The sequence below is a fragment of the Zophobas morio genome, unplaced genomic scaffold (assembly GCF_036711695.1).
Source record: "Zophobas morio isolate AGI-343-1 ecotype UQ-CSIRO unplaced genomic scaffold, CSIRO_AGI_Zmor_V1 ptg000021l, whole genome shotgun sequence".
NCBI lineage: Eukaryota > Metazoa > Arthropoda > Insecta > Coleoptera > Tenebrionidae > Zophobas > Zophobas morio.
Window position 1 is genome coordinate 18,468,958 of NW_026972126.1, and position 24,737 is coordinate 18,493,694.

The following is a 24,737-nucleotide window of genomic DNA, read 5'->3' on the forward strand; positions in this document are numbered from 1 at the left end:
TTTTGACTTCATTTTCTCCAAATTTCAGCATAATTTTCAACTTATTAATTTGAAGCATCTCCTCATTATCTCATAATTGTGACTTACTGACTTGAATTTTTTATTTAATTAAGACAATTTTCACTTAGTAACTTCGAAATTTTAGTGGATATTTCAAAATTTTGACGTAATCAACTCCAAATGATCTTCAAATATTTAATTTTTGAATATCGTCATAATTTCGACTTATTGATTTGAAATTTTTCATTGTGTCGGAAGCTTGGGTTTATTTAACCTATTTTTTTTTTAATTTGACTTGTGTATAAAAATGTTGACTTCATTATCTCAAAAATTCTGCATAATTTTCATTACTGAAAATTCTAATGAATATTTAAAACTTTAGACATAATCAAGTTCAAATGTTGACATTTACTTCAAAATGTTCATAAAATGAACTCGGAATATAATTATTTCGGAATTTTGACTTAATTTTCGACTTTATTTTTGGAAGGTTCTTCGTATATCGAAATTTTTAATTAACTTCTTTGAAATTTGGCACAAGAAGTCAAAATTTCGGTTTATCTTGAAAATTATGCTTATTTTAAAAGCTATGGAAAATTTTCAGTTACTTTTATAATATCGCTTTTAAAATATAGTTATTACAAAAACACCTTTCAATAACACCTGTAGTAAAATATAGGAAATTTTTTGTTGTTTCTGTCACTTTTAACAAGGTTTATTTTTTGATGTATGACATTTTTAACATTGAACGTATGAAGATAATTATAATACAATCAAGTCACATTTTATAAAAACGCTGAAACAGACAAATTGGTTTCCTTGATTAGATTTTTTAGTCGGTTTATTCGAACATAATTAACCTTTGAGCTATGATGTCATTTTTAATTGGAATAATATTTTAAGCTCCCAACTGTATTGCAATATAATCATTTTGGCAGATGCAATTTTGTTTGTTAGACAATTTGTATGTTCACTATTATTACCTATGTACATTTAATGATTTCCCTGGATGACGTCATTGACTTTTTGCACGGAATTAAATTTTCGCAGCAACGAAAAATCCCCCAGCAGTATAAAAAGCTAAAACAAACACACAACCTCCACAAAACTTCTATATCAGGCCAACTCGATTTATGCTTTAGAGAAAATATTTTCGTGCCTTACTTTCCGCGAACTTCAAAGTAACTATTTAAAGTTGGCGAACTTGAAACGCACACGACCTAGTAACTAAGCCCTGCACATACGCTCCATTCAGCGCCTAGTCCTTTTTATTTTTCCGTGTTCCTTGTTCGCCTTAACTTTTTAACGAAGTTTTGCGGAAATAGAGAACCCTGTTTGCAGTATGCGCTTATGACATGTTTTACGAAGCAGAAACTCAGAAAAATTCATGTCATTTCCCACTTTGACGAAAATCGTGAATGCATGCACACGCTGCAAGGAATTGAATGCTGCAACAACGTGCTCGACGAATGGGGATTTTTCCGGTAAAAACGCGACGACCGGAGTGGAAATGGTAATTTTTTTTTAATGTTTTTTTTCGGGAAAGTGTGTGTAATTTATTTGGATCTTAACTTTCTTCGCGTAAAGTAAACGTGAATTACGGTCGTTAATTTAAATTTATTATAGAGTTGGTTGATTTTAATTTTATGAAATGCGTTTCAGTGTGACGTAAAATTATGTAATGTGGTGCGCAATGTGCTGCCACGGTAAAATTTATTATTTAAATTTTATCGAGAGTACATGAGTTGGTTCCGCTTTTAGATAATAGAATGGACGTTTTATTAATAATTTAATTACGATTTGCCGGAAATCGACCCCATTTGTTTGCTGTCATGAAATTAATGTAAAAGCAAATTTTTATTGATAGGACACTTGTTTAAAAAAAAAGGCAACATTTTTAATGGATAATCGAAGATTCATTATACCTGGTACTGCATATTTCCTGGACATTTAATAGCTCAGAAATCGTTTTGTTGACCGTTGTTTAATTGAAACTATAATTAACTGTACGACGCGTATATGCGATAAAATATACAGTGTGTTTCATCGGAATAGAATTTGTTAACAAATTCTGCTGGAAAATTGACAAAACGCACGCTTAGATCAAACCGTTTTTCCACGAATATTGTCAAAGCTATGAAGAGATCAAGGACATTTTTAAATAGTATGGCATATTTAAAAAACATAGACATAACATTTTGGGTTGTGTAAATAAACCATCAAATATTAAAAGTAGGCAAATATTTGGAAGCAAACAATGAAAAACAAAAAATAAATAAATAGACCGACAGAAACTAAATTTACGTGAAATTCTTGGCATTTTAAAAAGTATTGACTTATTTTCCGAAATTGATCCAAAAATTTCACCCATGTGGAAATGAGATTACAATTTTCCGGGGATTTTTTGGAAATTTCAGCTTGATTCCAATAAGTTACAGAATTATAGACAATACCAGTTATAGTGCAAGAAAAAAGTGACACGAGTATATTATTTTTTAAATTTTGATAACGTTTACCTTGTAAAAAACAAAACTAACTTCTGGAGTTCGAAATCAGTAGAAAATTGTTGAAAATTTGCCGAAATTTTCAGATTGAAAAATTTTGCTTTTGAAAAAAATGCCAAAAAAATTTCAAAAAATTTGGGATGCTGAATTCCTCGTGGTGACTTCAAAAATATAGCGTATTTAGTTCCTGGTGCAAGATTTAAAAATATTCGGTTTAAAAATGTATGTATTTTTTAATTCCAAAAAATTACAATATTTCAGTGGGCGATTTTGAAAAAATGGTAGGAGCTATCGAAGAAGTGAGTCCGAAACTAACTTCTGAAGGTCTAAATATATAAGAAAATGTCTTTAGTTAAATTTAGATAATTGGCCGAAATGTTTATTGAAAAATTTTGCTTTCGAAAAAGTTTCCAAAAAATTCTCAAAAATTTTAGATATTTCATATCATTTCCCCGTGCAAGATTTTAAAATTTTCGATTTGAAAGTATAGGGTGAGTTAAATAAAAGGGGTTACCTAGAATGACTTTTTTATTTATGAACCAATAATTGCAATATTTCATTGGGCGATTTTGGAAAAATCATAGGACCTATCACAGAAATGAGTCTGAAACTAACTTCTGGAGGTCGAAATCAGTAAGGAAATGCCTTTGGTCAAATTTAGAAAATTGTCGAAAATTAGCCCAAATTTTCAGATTGAAATATTTTGATTTCGAAAAAATTGCCAAAATAAATCTCAAAAAATTTTTGGGATGCAGACTTCGTCGTGGTGACTTCAAAAATATAGTGTATTTAGTTCCTGGTGCAAGATTTAAAAATATTCGGTTTAAAAATGTACGTATTTTTTAATTGCAAAAAATTACAATATGTCAGTGGGCGAATTTGAAAATATGGTAGGAGCTATCGAAGAAGTGAGTCCGAAATTAACTTCTGGAGGTCTAAATATATAAGAAAACGTCTTTAGTTACATTTTGATAATTTGCCGAAATGTTTATTGAAAAATTTTGCTTTCGAAAAAGTTGACAAAAAATTCTCAAAAATTCTAGATATTTCATATAATGGTCCCGGTCCAAGATTTTAAAATTTTCGATTTGAAAGTATAGGGTGAATTAAATAAAAGGGGATACCTAGAATGACTTTTTTATTTATGAACCAATAATTGCAATATTTCATTGGGCGATTTTGGAAAAATCATAGGACCTATCACAGAAATGAGTCTGAAACTAACTTCTGGCGGTCGAAATCAGTAAGGAAATGCCTTTGGTCAAATTTAGAAAATTGTCGAAAATTAGCCCAAATTTTCAGATTGAAAAATTTTGCTTTTGAAAAAATTGCCAAAAAAATGTCAACAAATTTTGGCATGCAGATTTCGTCGTGGTGACTCCAAAAATATAGTGTATTTAGTTCCTGGTGCAAGACTTAAAAATATTCGGTTTAAAAATATGTATTTTTTAGTTCCAAAAATTACAATATGTCAGTGGGCGATTTTGAAAAAATGGTAGGAGCTATCGAAGAAGTGAGTCCGAAACTAACTTCCGGAGGTCTAAATATATAAGAAAATGTTTTTAGTTAAATTTAGATAATTGTCCGAAATTTTTATTGAAAAATTTTGCTTTCGAAAAAGTTTCCAAAAAATTCTCAAAAATTTTAGATATTTCATCTCATTTCCCCGTGCAAGATTTTAAAATTTTCGATTTGAAACTATAGGGTGAGTTAAATAAAAAGGGATACCTAGAATGATTTTTTTATTTATGAACCAATAATTGCAACATTTCATTGGGCGATTTTGGAAAAATCATAAGACCTATCACAGAAATGAGTCTGAAACTAATTTCTGGAGGTCGAAATCAGTAAGGAAATGCCTTTGGTCAAATTTAGAAAATTGTCGAAAATTAGCCCAAATTTTCAGATTGAAATATTTTGATTTCGAAAGAATTGCCAAAAAAATCTCTAAAAATTTTGGAATGCCGATTTCGTCGTGCTGACTCCAAAAATATGGCGTATTTAGTTCCTGGTGCAAGATTTAAAAATATTCGGTTTAAAAATGTATACAGGGTATGTTAGCTAAAAGGGACACCTTGAAAAACTTTTTTATTCATGAACCAAAAAATTGTAATGTTTCATTGGGCGATTTTGGAAAAATGGCAGGAGCTATCACAGAAATGAGTCCGAAACTCTGTTGAAATCAGTAACAAAATAGATTTGGTGAAATTTAGAAAATTTTCAAAAATTGGCCAAAATTTCCACATTGAAAAATTTTACTTTGGAACAAGTTGCCAGAAAATACGCAAAAAATTTTGGATAAAGATTTCGTCGTGCTGATTCCAAAAACATAACTGGTCCCGAAATTTCCATGTATTGAAAAATTTACTTTTGAAAAAGTTGTCAAAAAATTCCCGAACTTCCAGAACTTGGCTTATTTCACTCGGCCAACTTGACTTTCAGTCGCAACGATGTAAATTAGATATAAAAGTAATATATATCCTTTGAATTTGTTTTAAATTCAGATGTTCGTTCTATTGTTTTTAAACAATAATTTTTATTATAAATAGAACAAAAAATTGACCAAAGCAAAAGTAATTAGTTGCTGACTTTTGAAGTTATTTTCAGTTGCTTTCTTTTAATCTTAAATCTGTAGTACTTTTACTTTTAACTGCTTTGATAATGTATTCGTACTCAAATTGAGCTCACTTAGCATTCATTAAAAATTTAGTAACGTTCCTTTAAAAAAACCTTTTTCAATTTATTATTAATTACTTAGTTTCCAGGGTGTATAATTTTTAAATGTGAAAAATCTTTAAATATTTATTTTAACAGCTTAAAACAGTTTTCCGTTACTTGATTAGCAGTTACGCTTGTTGTTATCTAGCCGGACATTCCAGAATTTTTGATAGCGAGATTCTTTTCAGTAATATAAATATAATCTTGTCGATTGAGCACACTTGGTATATTTTTGCCATGTAGTTAAGTAAAACATCCGCAAACCCCATTTTGTACAAATATACGAATTCTACAAATTATTCCAGAAACTGATTGAAAAATAAAAAAAACTGTGTGTACAGTCAAGCAATTGGGACACCTGTGGACATATGATTGATGACCAAAATACTAAGAAAACATGTGTCAATGCAAAAAAATAATAAATTATTACCCACCAGTGTTGTTTTTTTGTATTTGCGTCAAACGAATCTTACAAAGCACTCATTCGATAAAAAATTGAAATTACTGTGTAGTGGCGCTATTACACAACCACACATTCAAGGTATTTTTTCCATACGGAATGTACCTTGCGCCGACAAAAACAGCACCGTTGACATTAGATATTTAATTATAGACGTGTTTTGAAGCAGTTCCACTTCGAATTATTCAAACTTTAATGGCCCCCTCGCCGAATGATCGATGGTAAGGGCAAATAAGGATCAATGTCGAATGATTTTTTAACGCCGTCACATTTTCGTTTTCGTATCACGCTTCCGGAATTCTTAGCATTCGCATGCAACACCTTTAATCACTTTTGACACCCAGTTAGAGGACCACCGGAACGCTGCCGCACAATCACTAATTTCGAATCGCCGTCTTGGCTAATTGCTTCTGCAAAAGCAATTAAGCTCCGACGGGATAAAAAACGGCGATTCTTCATTCGGCTTTGACACCGGATAAATCGCTTTTAAATAAAAATTTATTATTAGTACCGTTAAGTATGCGATTAATTATTAGGAAGTTGCACAAGGGCCGGGTTGTTAACCTGGAGGAATTTCGCCTGGACGGCGGTGGCACACTTTTGTGATCCTGCGACGTCGAGTCGTCCTTAAAGCCCCGGATTTCGGAGAGTTCAACGCTCGAAAGCTCGGGTTTATTGCCGGGAGTGACGTTTACTTGAGGGATTTGTGCAGATTTCGGGCTTATGGTGCAGCAGGGGAATTGTGCAACGGGGTGAAAGGGAGTTTTCAGAAAGAATCCCGCGATTAGGGAGTCGGAGGTGGTTGGAGTGATTGTGAAAGGAAAATTTTGAAAGAAATTGATAAAAAGAGGATATTCTGGGCAATGTTGAAGCCCATTTTCACTTCATGCTTAAAGATAAAAAGCACAGGCAAAAGTTATAAAATCTATTAGAAGCCTAATTTGAGTGAATTTTTTCATTAATTTTGTACATTTTTCTGTTTTTGTAATAATTTGTGAGAGAAAAGTTGATTAATTCTCTAATCGTACTATAAATTTCCACCTACAGTAATAAAAACGTGTGAACAACGATCTTACCGTCAACATTGGTGAAAAAACAGGTGTCTTGAAGCCTCAATAAATTCAATAATCACTTTAGAATCAGAGATTTTTGACCAATCCATGTTTTCACTATTCTCTATTGTTATACAGAGTGATTTTTAACAAAACTTGAGGAGCATCTTCTTGACATAAAAATAAAAACAGTAATTTCATCTTAACATGTTCAGAAATCCAGTTTTAAAGCTACAGGGTGTTTAATAATTAACAAGAACTTTTGTAGTCAAAATATCAAACTATGCATTTTTAGACATACGAATTTTTTTCAGTGAATTTTCATTTTTATTTTCACGTCCACTCAAGTTTTTCGAAAGTAATGAGAATCACCCTATACGACTGTCCTAATTCTCGTCTCGTTTGCTCCAACATACGAATTTTTTCAGTGAATTTCATTTTTATTTTCACGTCAGCACGACACTACTCAAGTTTTTCAAAAGTAATAAGAATCACCCTGTATATGATTGTTCTAATTCTCGTCTCGTTTTCTCCATAATTTTTAAAGTAATGCAATTGTCTTAGCAAAAAAAGTCAATCTTTATAGTTTCTGAGGTAACTTGTGAAATTTAAATGTATACATTCAGAGTAGAAAAAATTACGAGATGACGTCATTACTTTTCTAAACTGGACGAAAGGGCTGATTTTACTTTGAAAAAAACAAAACTCGGCACTGTGTCGAGAATGACAAGTTTTTTTCATTTTTGAGCAAAAAACTAAAATGATTTCAAATTTCTAAATCCAACGGTATAAAAATATATACAGGGTGAACCACCAAGCGCGTGCTGCAGGCATCAGAATTGTACGGTTCTTTGAGGACCACACACTACAATTATTTTTAACTATCCAGAGTTTTAGTTTTGAAGGAGTAACACACAACTTAGATTTTTCAGATACACGCGATATATTTTTATATATTTTTATTTACCTTTTCTGAGGCTTTAAAGCCATAGTTTATTTATTTTTAGAACCTGTCATAGAATATTTCGTAGAGAGATAAATACAGGTAGTCGCGTTGTTATGGCATAAATAAAATTTAGTTACAATATACAGAGTGTTTTGAAAAAAAGTCAAATGTTACAGTTTTCAAATATCGACACCCTGTATTTTATTTATGAATCTTTGTTCTATTTCTTTTTATTTTCTGTATTTAAAACTGAGAGTTATTGCGATTTTTTGCTTTTTTAAGAGACACACTAATACGTATATTGAAATAAAAACAGCGAAAAATAGGGTAAAATGCAGTAATAAAATACAGGATGTTCTATTAGAAAAAAGTGAAATATTGATATTTAAAAATTGTGATGTTTTAGAATTTTCGAAACACACGCTGTATATTAAAATTTGATTTAATTAATACTACATAATTTTTTTTTTTGTGAAAAAATCCATAGTAGGCATATGGTGTTCAGAAAAAAAAAACTCAATTTTTACAAATTTCAAATATCGATATTTTATTACGATTGCGATTTTTGAACAGAAATATCGATTTTTGAAAATTATATCGTTTTAGAACACTGTATATTAAAATTTTATTTAATTGATGCTACAACATAATGCGTATCTGTGTTTATCTTTCCATAGAATATGGCGATTTTTTGTGAACCCTTGCCAAAAAAATTCAAAAAAATTGGTACGGCGTGGCAACATCGCTTCGGAATTTCAATAATAAACTATGGTTATATACAGGGTGCTGAAACATGGGGTACCAAATCGATGACACGTTGTTGAGGGCTGTATATAGAATAGAGAGAAAATAATTTAAAAAATTCTTGGGCTCAAATGTAGAAAATATAGCTCTTCAAAATTTAACTTTTTTTTCAATATTTCACTGTATTCTAATTCACTTGCTTTATGCTTTGGATACATGAAATCAATTAGACTTCCATTATTTAAAATAATTTTGGAGGTATCTTGTTTTCATCTACAGTCTTCTTCATTTTATAATATAACGAAAAAATTAAAAACTGTTTTGGACGAATTAGATACGTTAAATTGACGTAAAGAATCTTTTAATGGTTTTTCCCGAACTTAAACTCGTGAACTTAATAATTTACCGTCCAGTTGGTGCGCTATTTTTCTTTTTTTATTCTTGAGAATAAAATTTGAAAACAAAATTGTTATTAAAAGAATGAAAAAGAATTTGATTATTTTTCGAAAATCTTGGTCCGGGACCATGAATATTTTTCGAATCAGTTCGTCGAGAATTTTTTGACGATTTTTACTTTTCAACTTTCTAAAAATTTCATTTTTCTTCTTGGTTTTCATAAATTAAAAAAAAATCAGTTATTTTGTAATCAAAATTTAAACATTATTTACCTAAAGTGTAGTACAAAGTACAAAATATTCCACATTTTTGTCCATAGTGTATACAGGGTGATGAAAAAATGACGTATATGCTCGATGGTACGTTGTTAAGAACGCTTCGAAGAACTCGAAAGAAATTATTTAAAAAATTCCTGCATCAAACTTTTAAAAATATTGAATGTCAAATTAGTTACTAATAATTTAATAATAATTTGCTAGAATATAATTCACAACGTCATTTTTTGCTGTTGACAGATATCATTTTTGACATTTTTATCTGAGTTTTAGATTTTCAAAAATTTCGTTTAGAGATTTTTTCAACCATTTTTTTTTTTCGAGTTCTGCAGAGCCACTCTGTATAGGCTGTTTAAAAAATTAAATTCTTATCCCTCAAAAACACAACACTCTGTACAGACGAAAATAGTTTTAATGATAAGATATCGAGGTGACTCACCCTGTATAATTCTTAGACATTTTAATCATTTCGGAAAAAATCATTTTTAATTGTTATCAGTGGTCGGCTCGGCTTCAGGGAAGAATTGTGTCAGCAGATTTTAAATAGGTTTATTTATTTTAAGTGACTTTCCATGAGCTACTTGTTGGGTCAATATACTAAGAAACCTTGCTGCCGAATCTTCATTCATTCGTGGTTTTACGCACTTCTTGAAAAAACGGATATACTTATGATAAAATAAGTAAGATAAGAATTTTATTAATTTTCAGTATACGCGGTTTTGTGAAATTCCCCTTAACGCTGGATTATCAACACAGACTATTTTTGATCAGCAAAAAAATTTGAAAGGTTTAAGGAGACCAAAAATTCTTGGTTTATGATTAAACACCCTGTAACTTTAAAACTATGCAGTTTTTGACATGTTAATACCAATTTTTCTTCTTATTTTTAGGCCAGAAAGATGTTCCGTAGGTTTTTCGCATATATTAAGAATCACCCTGTATATTTTTGTAATCATTAATAATTACTGCGTTTTAATTCACCACCCTTCTTTGAAAGCTTTTAAAATACGAAGTTTCAATATTTTTGCAAAAGTTGGTGAAAATAGCCCTCTAATTCGGCAATATATGTATAGAGGAGTAAAAATAAATACAGTGAAACTTCCAAACAGTGACTTCCCTGTTCCGAAATTCTGTCGCTGGACTAAATTCTCGTGAACGTTTTGCTTTATTTTAGCTCTTTAGCATATCGTAGTTGAAAAGTTCGACTGTATTTGTTTTTATTTGGGTCACTGATAGTTCTATCCGTTAATTAGATGTGTACAGTGTGTAACAACATGTTATTACGACCTTATAAATAAATGAAAGTGCTTCCTTAGTGAAAAAAGCGCTACATGGAACTGTACCCAGCCATGTGAACGTACGCTATTGGATTTTTAGTGTGTAGGCTTCACAACAAAGAGAAAAAGGTGTGAACTCCTGTGTGAAACAGGTTTCAATTTCACCCACGGTAGTTATCCATTACCTACTCAACAAGTCAATAAGCACGAACAAAAAAAGCACCAGACCTCATGTCCGTCCCAACAGCAGCAATTACACCGGAACAAACCCCTTAACTCATCCAATTGCCTAACAAGCCTATTGCTTGAAATTGTCTTGATGCCAAATTAAATAATTGTCTCAAACAAATAAGACGCCTTAATGAACACAATTGGATAAACACCTGCATTTGCCTTCATTAAACGTGCCATTAACAGTTAGCTTACTTGACAGACAACAACGAGTCGGTTCCCTTTTTCTCGGTTTAACTAATCCAATCGACGTGCAACAATTAACTAACGACTAATTACGTTCAATTGCATCCTACGGTTTGTTGCCGATATGGAAATTTTCTCCAGAAACCACGCTCGATTGACTGCCGCTAACCCAGTTTGGTAACGAGACAAACGCTAGGTGTATCTATGCAAATTGCTCCAGAGATATGGGTAATTCGTGGCCAAATATACGGGAAACTAGCTGAATTCACCTGGACGCTGACGCTAATTCGATTTGGCATGTTGCTGGGATAAGGGTTGACTGCCCCCGAGGAATAATAAACAGTTTAAATATTAACAAGCGAACATCGTAACTCTAAATTGCATTGGCAGGCTTTTAATTGGAAATTTTCCGTTTTGGTGGCGGAGGGACACGGGAATTAGCATAATTTAAAACGAATTAAAAGGACTAGGGGTAGTAATAAAACGGTTATTTTATTTGTACAGTTGTATTGTAAGAAAAATAAGAAGATATATGGTCGATCTCAGCTACTGAATTTATTTATGTATTTTTTAAAGATTGTTGAAGTGGTTCTATACAGTCTGTAAACCAGCCAAAGCAGGAAATTGAGAATTCTCGCAATAGCACAAGCTCACATTCCACAAACGAAACCATCTATAGAAACGTTTCCCAAGCTTCTTTGTTCCTGCTGTAATTGCAGAACATGTGTTTTAAATTAAAAAAAATTACAAAGTTTTTTTTTTTGAAGAACACTCGGATGTTCTTGCTACTGTATGGAATCATATTTAAAAAAAAATCTCTTATTATTTACAAATTTAATTATAAGTAAAGGCCCAGATGTTTTTTAAGGCTGTTGCTACGCTGAAATTGGCAGGAAATAGCCGACTGGTTATCCATAATGATGACTGGCAAAATACTAGTTGGCAACGCTTACGAAAAAACTAATTACTGTTTTATTATACATTATTTTTAGAGAAATTTCCACCATTTTGAAAGAGGAAGGATCAAATTTTGTCTGTATAGTTGTATTTTTTCATAACAACTGTGAAAAAAAAACCTTTATTTGGTAAAAATTTTGTCTAAACTTTAGCGCTAAATTACAATTTTTTGATTCTGATAAGTTTATCATCTGTTGTCTGTTTTTTCATCAAGTTAGTATTTTTAAAAGTCAAGTTTCATTTATTTATAAAAATTTAAGACCACAATTTTTACCAATGTTTTTAAGTCATTAAATTCTGTAAATCATCCAAAACATCAACTTTTTTGAGATACAATAAAACTTTAGTTGTGATTTTCGATTTTATTTTAAATCAAACGCCGTGTATATTTTACATACCACATTTTATGTTTGAAATTCCGATGCGACGTTGCCACGTTATTTCCATTTTTTTGAGTTTTCACTCCCGTAATCTAAGAAAATATTATAATTGAGTCCATCGGGCGACTGGCTAATTCAAATTTTCTCGACGTTTTATGATCCTTTGAGTACGAAAAAATGGGTCCTCGTTTTCGTCGGTCCTATAATCCTCGAAACTACTGGACCGATTGTTGCCAAATTTTATATGTATATGTGCATCATTTTGAGTAGTTAAGGTTATCTAAATGTTATGAAATACAATTACTTTAAAAAGAGCGTGGAAAGTTCTGTCTAAATATCCTTACATCAATTTGCCTTGTTTTGGTTAATTAAATTTTAATACACAGAGTGTGCATAGAAAATTCTAAAACGTCACGATTTCCAAATACCCATATTATAGTCTTTTCCAAATACAACTTTCTCTACATATGTGAAATGGGAAAAGCGAAATAAGAGAAATGTGATGAATGACAAATAAGGAACGCGAGGAATGAGAAATGTGGGAAACGAGAAAGGTGAGAAATGAGATAAATGAGCAATAGAAATGGAAGACGTAATAAATGATAAATGAAAAATGTGAGAAATTACTAATATGAGAAATGAAGAATGACTTGCGAAAATTGAGATGTAAGAAATGAGATTATAAATGAGAATAAATGAGAAATGTGAGAACTGGGAAACGGTAAGGAGAATTGAGAACAAATGGGAAATACGAGAAAAGGGAAATATAAAAATGAGATATGAGAAATGTGAAAAACTTCAAATATATGAAAAATGAAAAAAGAGATGGAAAATGTGAAAGTGAAAAGGAATGAGAATAAATGAGAACAGTGAGAAATGAGAAACATGAAGAATAAGAGATGTAAGAAATAAGAAATTAGTATAAATGAGAAAAGTAAGAAATAAGAATTGTGTGAACTGGGAAATGTGAGAAATTGAAAAAGTGGGATATGAGAAATGTGATGAATTAGAAATAAGAAACGCGAGGAATGAGAAATACGAGAAATGAGATGTATGACAAATGAAAAATGTATAAAAAATGACAGATGAGTGACAAATAAGAGTGTGAAAAGTGAGACACGTGAGCAATGAAAGAAATGAGCAATGGAAATGGAAGATGTGAGAAATGGGAAATGAAAAGAAAGGAAAAATGGGAAATATGAGAAAAGAGAAATGTGAAAAATAAGAGGCGTGAAAAGCGGGAGACGTAATAATGAGAATAAATGGGAATAAATGAGAACAGTGAGAAATGAGAAACATGAACAATAAGAAATGTGAAAATGATTAATGTGAGCAAGAAATGTGAGAAATGAGAATTGTAACAAATGAGAAGAAATGAGTATAAATAAGAAAAGTAAGAAGAGAAATGAGAGAAAATGTGTGAAATGAGAACTGTGATGAATGAGAAATAAGAAACTCGAGGAATGAGAAATGTGCCAAATGAGAAAATATGAGATAGAAATACGAGAAATGAGATCTGTGAGAAATGAGAGTGAAAAATGAGAGGCGTGAGCAATGACAAACAAATGAGCAATGGAAATGAAGATGTGAGAAATGATAAATGAGAAATGTGAGAAATTACAAATACGAGAAACGGGAAATGGGAATAAATGAAAACAGTGAAAAATAAGAAACATGAAGAATAAGAAATGTGAGAAATGAGAATTGTAACAAATGAGAAGTGAGTATAATTGAGAAAAGTAAGAAATAAGAATTGTGTGGGATGAGAAATATGAGAAATGGGAAAACTGAGATATGAGAAATGTGATGAATGAGAAATAAGAAACGCGAGGAATGAGAAATGTGCCAAATGAGAAAATACGAGAAATGAGATGTGTGAGAAATGAGAGTGAAAAATGAGAGTCGTGAGCAATGAGAAAGAAATGAGCAATGGAAATGAAGATGTGAGAAATGATAAATGAGAAATGTGAGAAATTACAAATATGAGAAACGGGAAATGGGAAGAAATGGGAATAAATGATAACAGTGAGAAATAAAAAACATGACGAATAAGAAATGTGAGAAATGAGAATTGTAACAAATGAGAAGAAATGAGTATAAATGAGAAAAGTAAGAAATAAGAATTGTGTGAAATGGGAAATATGAGAAATGGGAAAACTGAGATATGAGAAATGTAATGAATCAGAAATAAGAAACGCGAGGAATGAGAAATGTGCCAAATGAGAAAATATGAAATGAGAAATACGAGAAATGAGATCTGTGAAAAATGAGAGGCGTGAGCAATGAGAAAGAAATGAGCAATGGAAATGAAGATGTGAGAAATGATAAATGAGAAATGTGAGAAATTACAAATACGAGAAACGGGAAATGAGAATAAATGAGAACAGTGAGAAGTAAGAAATATGAAGAATAAGAAATGTGAGAAATGAGAATTGTAACAAATGAGAAGAAATAAGTATAAATGAGAAAAGTAAGAAATAAGAATTGTGTGTAATGGGAAATATGAGAAATGGAAAAACTGAGATATGAGAAATGTGATGAATGAGAAATAAGAAACGCGAGGAATGAGAAATGTGCCAAATGAAAAAATATGAGATGAGAAATACGAGATATGAGATATGTGAGAAATGAGAGTGAAAAATGAGAGACGTGAGCAATGAGAAAGAAATGAGCAATGGAAATGAGGATGTGAGAAATGATAAATGAGAAATGTGAGAAATTACAAATACGAGAAACGGGAAATGAGAATAAATGAGAACAGTGAGAAGTAAGAAATATGAAGAATAAGAAATGTGAGAAATGAGAATTGTAACAAATGAGAAGAAATGAGTATAAATGAGAAAAGTAAGAAATAAGAATTGTGTGTAATGAGAAATAAGAAACGCGAGGAATGAGAAATGTGCCAAAGAGGAAATATGAGATGAGAAATACGAGAAATGGGATTTGTGAGAAATGAGAGTGAAAAATGAGAGACGTGAGCAATGAGAAAGGAATGAGCAATGGAAATGAAGATGTGAGAAATGATAAATGAGGAATGTAAGAAATTACAAATAAGAGAAACGGGAAAGGGGAAGAAATGGGAATAAATGAGAACAGTGAGAAATAAGAAACATGAAGAATAAGAAGTGTGAGAAATGAGAATTGTAACAAATGAGAAGAAATGAGTATAAATGAGAAAAGTAAGAAATAAGAATTGTGTGGAATGGGAAATATGAGAAATGGGAAAACTAAGACATGAGAAATGTGATGAATGAGAAATAAGAATCGCGAGGAATGAGAAAATATGAAATGAGAAATACGAGAAATGAGACTGTGAGAAATGGGAGTGAAAAATGAGAAAGGAATGAGCAATGGAAATGAAGATGTGAGAAATGATAAACGAGAAATGTGAGAAATTACAAATATGAGAAACGGGAAATGGGAAGAAATGGGAATAAATGAGAACAGTGAGAAATAAGAAACATGAAGAATAACAAATGTGAGACATGAGAATTGTAACAAATGAGAAGAAATGAGTATAAATGAGAAAAGTAAAAAATAAGAATTGTGTGGAATGGGAAATATGAGAAATGGGAAAACTGAGATATGAGAAATGTGATGAATGAGAAATAAGAAACGCGAGGAATGAGAGTGAAAAATGAGAAGCGTGAGCAATTAGAAAGAAATGAGCAATGGAAATGAAGATGTGAGAAATGATAAATGAGAAATGTGAGAAATTACAAATACGAGAAACGGGAAATGGGAAGAAATGGGAATAAATGAGAACAGTGAGAAATAAGAAACATGAAGAATAAGAAATGTCAGAAATGAGGATTGTAACAAATGAGAAGAAATGAGTATAAATGAGAAAAGTAAGAAATAAGAATTATGTGGAATGGGAAATATCAGAAATGGGAAAACTGAGATATGAGAAATGTGATGAATGAGAAATAAGAAACGCGAGGAATGAGAAATGTGCCAAATAAGAAATATGAGATGCGAAATACGAGAAGTGAGATGTGTGAGAAATGAAAAATGTGTAAAAACTGAGACATGAGTGAGAAATGAGAGTGTGAAAAATGAGAGACGTGAGCAATGGAAATGGAAGATGTGAGAAATTACATGGGAAGGATTAAATGGAAAGTAACAAGAATAGCGAAGAAATGATAAGTGTAAGAAGTGCGAAATGAAAAGATATGAGAAATGATAAATGCGAAATGTGAAAAACTACAAATATATGAAAAATGAAAAAAGAGATGGAAAATGTGGGAGTGAAAAATAAGAGGTGTGAGAAGTGGAGGACGTAATAATGGGAAGAAATGAGAAACATGAAGATTAAGAAATGTGAAAAATGATTACTGTGATAAAGAAATGAGTATAAATGAGAAAAGTAAGAAATAAGAAACGCGAGGAATGAGAAATGTGACAAATGAGAAATATGAGAAAAGAAATACGAGAAATAAGCAATGGAAATGGAAGATGTGAGTGAGAAACTACAAATATGAGAAATGTGAGAAATGGGAAATGGGAAAAAACGAGAATTGAACGAAGAAATGATAAGTGTAAGAAATATGAAATTAAAAGAAATGACAAATGGGACATACGAGAAAAGAGAAATGTGAGAATATAAGTATAAAAAATGAGAGATGTATGAGAAATAAGAAATGTAAGATGTGAGACTATGAAAAATAAGAGAGTGAACAATGAGAGATGTGAGAAGTGGGAGATGTAATAAATGGGAACAAATGAGAATAAATGAGAAACATGAAGAATAAGAAATGTGAGAAATTAGAACTGTGGGAAATAACAAATATGTATTTTATTATTGCATTTTACCCTATTATTCTCTCTTTTAATCAAAAAGGAAAACACAGAATAAGATTCAAAAATAAAATGAGAGGTGTTCTATTTGAAAAAAATTGAAATGTCGATACATATTTGAAATTTGTAACAATGGATTTTTTTTTTCTAAACAACGTGGCAACGTCGCATCGGCATTTCTAAAATAATCTGTGTTATAAAGCTGGAGAAGACTAATTATTGAGATCAAGGGGCGTGTTCTTAGTGACTCACCCTGTATATTTTTCAATTTATCGTTTCCAAAATAATGATGGGTATAAAATTGTTTAAATATTTAAGAAAAAAGAAAAAAATTGATCAAAATTATGTTCTTCCTTTATTAATTTATTTTAAGTATTTTTACTTAGATGTACATAATGTTTCGCTTAAAAAATACATATCGCAGTTGCATTTTTTTTTAATAGGACACCCGATATATGCTGTGTATATTTAAATTTATTACAACAAAAATAAGGAAATGACATTGAATTCCATTATTAAAAAAACTTGTATTATCATGTACATATTTTTTTTATTTAGTTATGTGTATTTACTTGGTTTAATGGACATAAAAATGAGTAGTTTGATGAGAATATATTTATCGAGGGTATCTATCTAAATGTGCAGACGATTTTTTTCTTTTTTTTTCCATGGAACACCCCTCAATTATATCTAGTTTTTTTGGTAATATTGATTAATTTTTTTATAAATACCACTAAATTGTCGCTTAAATAATTTGTAACCAAATCTTCTTTATGTCGAATAAAAATACCTACCAAAAAAACGGAAGATTTACTATGACAAATTTGCGAGGGACAAAAACTCAATATCTTACACAATTTTTTCCTCGATTAAAAAAACTACGTGCGAACAACCACATGTTTCCATTAAAAAAAGCACAACTTTAGCGTGGAACATCGATTATTTCATGTATGCGGTACAAAAAAGCCACATCTAAGGATTACTTAGCGTCAACGTACTCAGAAAAACCTTGACTTTTTGTTTTCCCGTAGTGTTTTCGCATTGAGTTGTTATCATAACCGCATAGTTATTTGTTATTTTCAGCAACATGTCATTCCGAAACCGTCAGTGGTCCACTCCACCTAACGTTGACCCATCCCGCCATATATTTAGCCGCGTTAATTTTAAACTAAACTTTTCCAGATTTTCCGTAAGTTTATTATTTATCAAATAGCTCCCAAGATTGATGACCCGTTTTTTACACGAAAAAAAGTTTACATTGTATCATATTGTCCATCACTACTTGCGATGTTTTGTTAAAACATGCTCGATGCTGCAACAGATGTTCCCATATTTGTTTCTTTTTGGACATACCGATAAGAAACGCGACGAAGAAACGAACGATTGCAACATCTGGGTATTGCGATAATCATTTAAATTGCGTTGTAAAACCCACTCCTTGGTTCAAATTAATTAGTATTATTTATTTTAATTACTTTTCTGACATAACCGACACATTCCGCCATCCTACATAGCAATTTATTTCATTTTTGTAATTTCATTATCATTTATGAATTATTTATTCTGTTTTCTTTTTTGTTATTTTTTTTTCGTTTTGTTTTCGTAGAACTCCCCACCCTCCCCAGCGACTCAGAAATGGAGGTGGCTAGCCTGCCCACAAGCACAAATTTACCTCCAGTAGGGCACAAACCTAGCAAAAAGGAAGCAAAGTTGATGCAGCAACGTCTGGAGCGGTTAGCAAAAGTCAACATACACTTACACGGTAAGAAATATTCTAAACCACAAAATTTAAAAGTGGCAACTGATACTCGTACATCCCGTCTGCCGCATTTATCAAAGGTCAACACGTTTACACCCTCTGCAGCTAAAAGCTTTCCCACCAACGCAAGAAACACTCAATCATCTAAGAAATTACCAGCTGGAATGACTTCTCAGTTAACATCCCTCGCCACTAACACGTCGTTTTTTATTCATTTTCCCCGAAAACCGTTCTTATTTTACCTGCAAAAGCCGGAACACGATTCCGGGCTTTCATCCGGGGCGGGCGATAAATTGGGATTGTTTGTGCGCGCGAGAGGGTGAATTAATTGTTATTCGTCGGACGGAATTTATCGAATTGCAAAACTTCCTTGTATCGCTAAAAAAACGCGATGATGACGGTGCGCGGTGGCTATTGTTGTGTGATTAAAAAAACCGAAATGGTTTCCCGTTGATGGCTTATTATTCATCGTTGTTGTTTATGGATTTCGACGTTTTTAAGTCGACTTGGCAGAATGATATCTTGCTTAAACAGGAGTGACTTATCGCGAAGTTAATTTAAATTAAGTTAAATGAGGGAACAGCATTACGTACATTACAATGTCTGTCAATTTAAAGTTTTGAAGATCAATTAGCTCGGCTCATGGCTGATAACTTTTCGCCTGCTGGAAGTGCGTTCGAATTAAAATAACGTAATTAAGGGGAAGTGATTAGAGTGAAATCTGGAGTCGTGTGCGTAGGCGGGAAATTTTTATTTTGTGGTATTGTGCATGCGTTGTGGTGCTAGTTTCGTGTTTTCTTGACTTTACGACGTCTAGAATGCGGGTCAATTTTTATTAGATAGATAATCTCCGAAACTACTGGGATTGTTGTCAAATTTTGTATGAACAAAACGTTCAGGATGTTTTTAGACAAAAGTAGGCCATGTAAATCTAGTAATTTAGTTGGCAACCAATTTCGTATATGTAAAGATAAAGAAATCGAAAAAACAAGAAAGTAAAAAATCAAAAATTTAAAAATTCAAAATATTGAAAAATCCCAAAACTTAAAACACTGAAAATTTGAGAAATCGAAACATCGGAAACACGAAAAATCCAAAAATTTAGAAACGCCAAAAATTGAAACTTTGAAAAATCGAAAAATGTAAATACATAAATTAATTTCGAAAAATTGAAAAACCGGAAAATCTAAAAACAAGAAGGCTAAAAATCGAAAGATTAAGAAATCGAACAAAAAAATAAAAAATCTAAAGCTTAAAAATTCGAATTATTGAAAATTTAAAAAATCGAGTAACTAAAACATCAACAAATCGAAAAATCAAAAAACTGGAAAATCGAAAAATGTAAGATTTAAAAAATCGCAATATTTTGAAAAATCGAATAAGCAAAAAATGCTTAATGAAAAATGAAATTTATTTTCCATTCCAATGAATACGATTCAAAGCACTGAAGTAAGCGTTTATTATTTTAGTATTTAAATTTATCAACATTTTTAATTATATTATATAATTATTCTTAGCAGTTAAAATAAAATAATGAAAATGAGTAAATGTGGCAAATCAGCCTTAAGTGAACGTTAGTCATACGCACTGACACACAAACCGTTTTGTCAATGAATCAATTTATCCAAAGTAAAGAAAAAGTTTCATGGTTCACTTTTGTCTAAAAAGATACTGAAGGGTTTGTATATAGGGGTATTATGCTCCCCCGCCTTCTCCCTGTGGGTTGCCATAATTCCCTAAACACTCAGGTAGAATAAAATGGACAAGGATTAAAGTTTCCGTGCTTGATTACACAAATTGATTACACAGTGTTTTGTGATATCACACAATAAAATATTTTCAACTTAGAAAGTACTTTTCTTAAGATAAAAGTGAATTAATTAAGAACAATTCGAAAATAAAACAAGACGAAACCTCGGTATGAAAGATAAAAATTATCTTCTATTTTAATTTTGGGACTTTAAAATACCTCGACTTTTAAATTTTTCGATTTTTCGACTTTTCGTGTTTTTGATTTTTCGATTTGTTGATATTTTAGTTGCTCGATTTTTTAGCTTTTTGTTGTGTCATCTCAATCTTTCGATTTTTTGCGCTTTCGTTTTTAGATTTTTCAATTTTTCAGTTTTTCGATATTCCCGTTTTTCAATTTCCGATTTAATGTTGTCCTTTCGATTTTTCGCGTTCTCGTTTTTAGATTTTCCGGTTTTTCAAGTTTTCGAAATTAATTTTTCAGGTTTTCGATGTTTCGATTTTTCACTTTTTTTTAGGAAAATTTGTCAATTTTGAATTTTCCATTTTTCGATTTCGATTTCTCGATTTCTCTGTTTTTCATTTTTTGGCGTTTCTAAATTTTTCGATTTTTCGTCTTTCCAATAGCGAATTCTCGATTTCTCAATTTTTCGATTTCTCAAATTTTCGATGTTTAAGTTTTGGGATTTTTCTATGTTTCAATTTTTTGACTTCTCGTGTTTTTGATTTTTTACTTATTCGATTTTTCAATATTTTGCGATTTTTTAAATCTTACATTTTTCGATTTTTCAGTTTTTTGATTTGTTGATGTTTTAGTTACTCGATTTTTGAATTTTTCAGTATTTCGATATTTTCGATTTCTCAAATTTTTCAATTTTTAGCCACTTCCATTTCTTAATTTTTTGATCTTTCGCCTTCTCGATCTTTTGATGTTTCAATTTCGCGATTTTTCAATTTTTCGATTTCAGTTTTGGGATTCATGTGTTTAAATTTTTGAATTTTTTAATTTTTGGCGTTTATAAATTTTTGGAGTTTACGTCTTTCGGATGTCTCGATTTCTCAAATTTTCAGTCTTTAAGTTTTGGGATTTTTCAATATTTTTTTACTTGTTATTTGATTATGATACTCAATACAGTTATTATTATTATGTATTTCAACTTTAAATTTTTCAGTTTTTTGAGTTTTCGTGTTTTTAATTTTTTACTTATTCAATTTTTCAAAATATTGCGATTTTTTATATCTTACATTTTTCGATTTTTCAGTTTTTTGATTTTTCGATTTGTTGTTTTAGTTACTCGATTTTTTTAATTTTCAATATTTCGAATTTTTAACTTTTAGATTTTTTACTTTTTTGTTGTTTCAATGTCTCAGTCTTTCGTTTTTTTTGCTTTCCCGTTTTTATATTTTCCGGTTTTTCAATTTTTCGAAATTAATTTTTCAGTTTTTCGATGTTTCAATTTTTCACTCTGTCGGTTTATCGGCTTTTTTGAGTTAAAATTAGTCCATTTTGAATTTCCCCATTTTTCGATTTTTAGCCACTTAAATTTCTCAATTTTTTGATCTTTCGATTTCTCGATCTTTTGATGTTCCGATATCGCGATTTTTCAATTTTTCGATTTCTCGATTTCCCGGTTTTGGGATTGATATATTTAAATTTTTCGATTTTTCAATTTTTGGCATTTCTAAATTTTTCGATTTTTCGCCTTTCCGATGTCTCGATTTCTCAATTTTTCGATTTCTCAAATTTTCGATGTTTAAGTTTTGGGATTTTTCAGTAAGTATTTCGACTTTTAAATGTTCCAGTTTTTCGACTTTTCGTGTTTTTGATTTTTTACTTATTCGATTTTTCAAAATATTGCGATTTTTTAAATCTTACATTTTTCGATTTTTCAGTTTTTTGATTTTTCGATTTGTTGATGTTTTAGATACTCGATTTTTTTAATTTTCAATATGTGGAATGTTTAAACTTTGGGTTTTTTTACTTTTTTGATGTTCGATTTCTCAAGCTTTCGATTTTTTGATTTCCCGTTTTTATGTTTTCCAGTTTTTCAATTTTTCGACATTAATTTTTCAGGTTTTCGATGTTTCGATTTTACTTTTTCGGTTTATCATTTTTTTTTTTTAAGAAAATTTGCCAATTTTGAAATTTCCCACTTTTCGCTTTTTAGCCACTTCGATTTCTCAATTTTTCGACTTCCCGACTTCTCTATTTTTTGATGTTTCGATTTCGCGATTTTTCAGTTTTTCGACTTGTCGATTTCTCTGTTTTTCGATAATTCATTTTTTCGTTTTTTCGATTTCCCAAATTTTCAACGCTTCAGTTTTGGGATTGATGTGTTTAAATTTTTCAATTTTTGGCGTTTCTAAATTTTTCGATGTTTAACTTGTGATTTTTCAATAAGTAATTCGACTTTTAAATGTTTCAGTTTTTCCACTTTTCGTGCTTTTGATTTTTTACTTATTCGCTTTTTCAAAATATTGCGATTTTTTAAATCTTACGTCTTTCGATTTTCCAGTTTTTTGATTTTTCTATTTGTTGATGTTATAGTTGCTCGATTTTTTTAATTTTCAATACTTCGATTTTTTGCTTTCCTGTTTTTAAATTTTCCAGGTTTTCAATTATTCGCAATTAATTTTTCAGTTTTTCGATTTTTCACTTTTTCGGTTTATCAGTTTTTTTAAGTTAAAATTTGTCAATTTTGAATTTTCCCATTTTTCGAATTTTTGCCACTTCCATTTCTCAATTTTTTGATCTTTAGACTTATCGATTTTTTAATTTTTCGATTTCTAGATTTCTCAATTTTTTCGATAATTCATCTTTTCGATTTTTCAACGTTTCAGTTTTGGGATTAAAGTATTTAAATTTTTCGATTTTTCAAATTTTGACATTTCTAAATTTTTGGATTTTTCGTTTTTCCGATGTCTCGATTTTTCAAATTTTCAGTTTTGGCAGTTTTCAGTATCTATTTCGACTTTTAAATTTTTCGTGTTTTTGATTTTTTACTTATTCGATTTTTCAAAATATTGCGATTTTTTAAATCTTACATATTTCGATTTTTCAGTTTTTTGATTTTTCGATTTGTTGCTGATTTAGTTACTCGATTTTTTAAATTTTCAATATTTCTAATTTTTAAACTTTTGATTTTTTACTTTTTTGTTACTTCGATTTCGCAATCTTTCAATTTTTTGCCTTCTCGTTTTTAGATTTTCGAGTTTTTCAATTTTTCGAAATTAATTTTTCAGTTTTTCGATGTTTCGATTGTTCACTTTTTCGGTTTATCAGTTTTTGTAAGTTAAAATTTGTCAATTTTGAATTTTCCCATTTTTCGATTTTTGGCCACTTCCATTTGTCAATTTTTTGATCTTTCGACTTCTCGATCTTTTGATGTTTCGATTTTTCAATTTCTCCATTTTTTTCGATAATTCATCTTTTCGGTTTTCCAATTTTTCAACATTTCAGTTTTGGGATTGATGTGTTTAAATTTTTCAATTTTTGGCGTTTCTAAATTTTTGGATTTTTCGTCTTTCCGATGTCTCGATTTCTCAAATTTTCAGTGTTTAAGTTTTGGGATTTTCGACTTTACGCGTTTCAATTTTTTGACTTTTCTGATCTTGCACTTATTCGATTTTTCAAAATATTGCGATTTTTTAAATCTTACATTTTTCGATTTTTCAGTTTTTTGATGTTTTGATTTCGCGATTGTTCAAATTTTTCGATTTCGATTTTTCCATTTCTTAGTTTTTCGATTTTTCAATTTTTGGATTTTTCGATTTTTCAATTTCTCGATTAATCAATTTTTTGATTTTTCGACTTTTCGATTTTCGTCTTTCCGGTTTCTCGATTTTTAAATTATTAGATTTTTCGACTTTCTGTTTTTTCTTTGATTTTATATTTATTCGATTTTTCAAGATATTTCGATTTTTAAACCTTACATTTTTCGATTTTTTAGTTTTTTGTGTGTCTATTTGTTGAGGATTTAATTGCTCGCATTTTTAAATTTTAGATTTTTCACTTTTCTCTTGTTTCGATTTCTCAATCTTTCGATTTTTTGCTTTCTCGTTTTTGGATTTTCAAATTTTCGGAATTAATTTTTCAGTTTTTCGATATTTTGGTTTTTCAATTTTCGATTTATTGGGTTTTTTAAGCTTAAATTTTTTAATTTTGAATTTTCCCGTTTTTCGATCTTTGGCTATTTCAATTTTGCTATTTTTCGACTTGTCGAGTTATTGGTCTTTTGATGTTTCGATTTCGCGTTTTTCCAATTTTTCGATTTCTCAGTTTTTCGATTATTCGAGTTTTCTA

At 30.4% G+C, this 24,737-nt stretch overlaps 1 protein-coding gene across 5 annotated transcripts in view; it reads left to right on the top strand.

Moving 5' to 3' along the window:
• Positions 1 to 24,737, top strand: part of Wake (wide awake) — a 132,042-nt gene that overhangs the window by 75,497 nt on the left and 31,808 nt on the right. For 4 of the 5 annotated variants that reach the window (XM_064059831.1, XM_064059832.1, XM_064059830.1 and 1 more), the window contains exon 2: positions 18,533 to 18,688. In XM_064059831.1, the coding sequence (XP_063915901.1) occupies positions 18,562 to 18,688 (127 nt within the window). In that variant the 5' untranslated portion in view covers positions 18,533 to 18,561. Of the gene's footprint in view, positions 1 to 18,095; positions 18,116 to 18,532; positions 18,689 to 24,737 lie in introns of those variants that run through there. The other variant, XM_064059833.1, reaches the window with a different exon arrangement.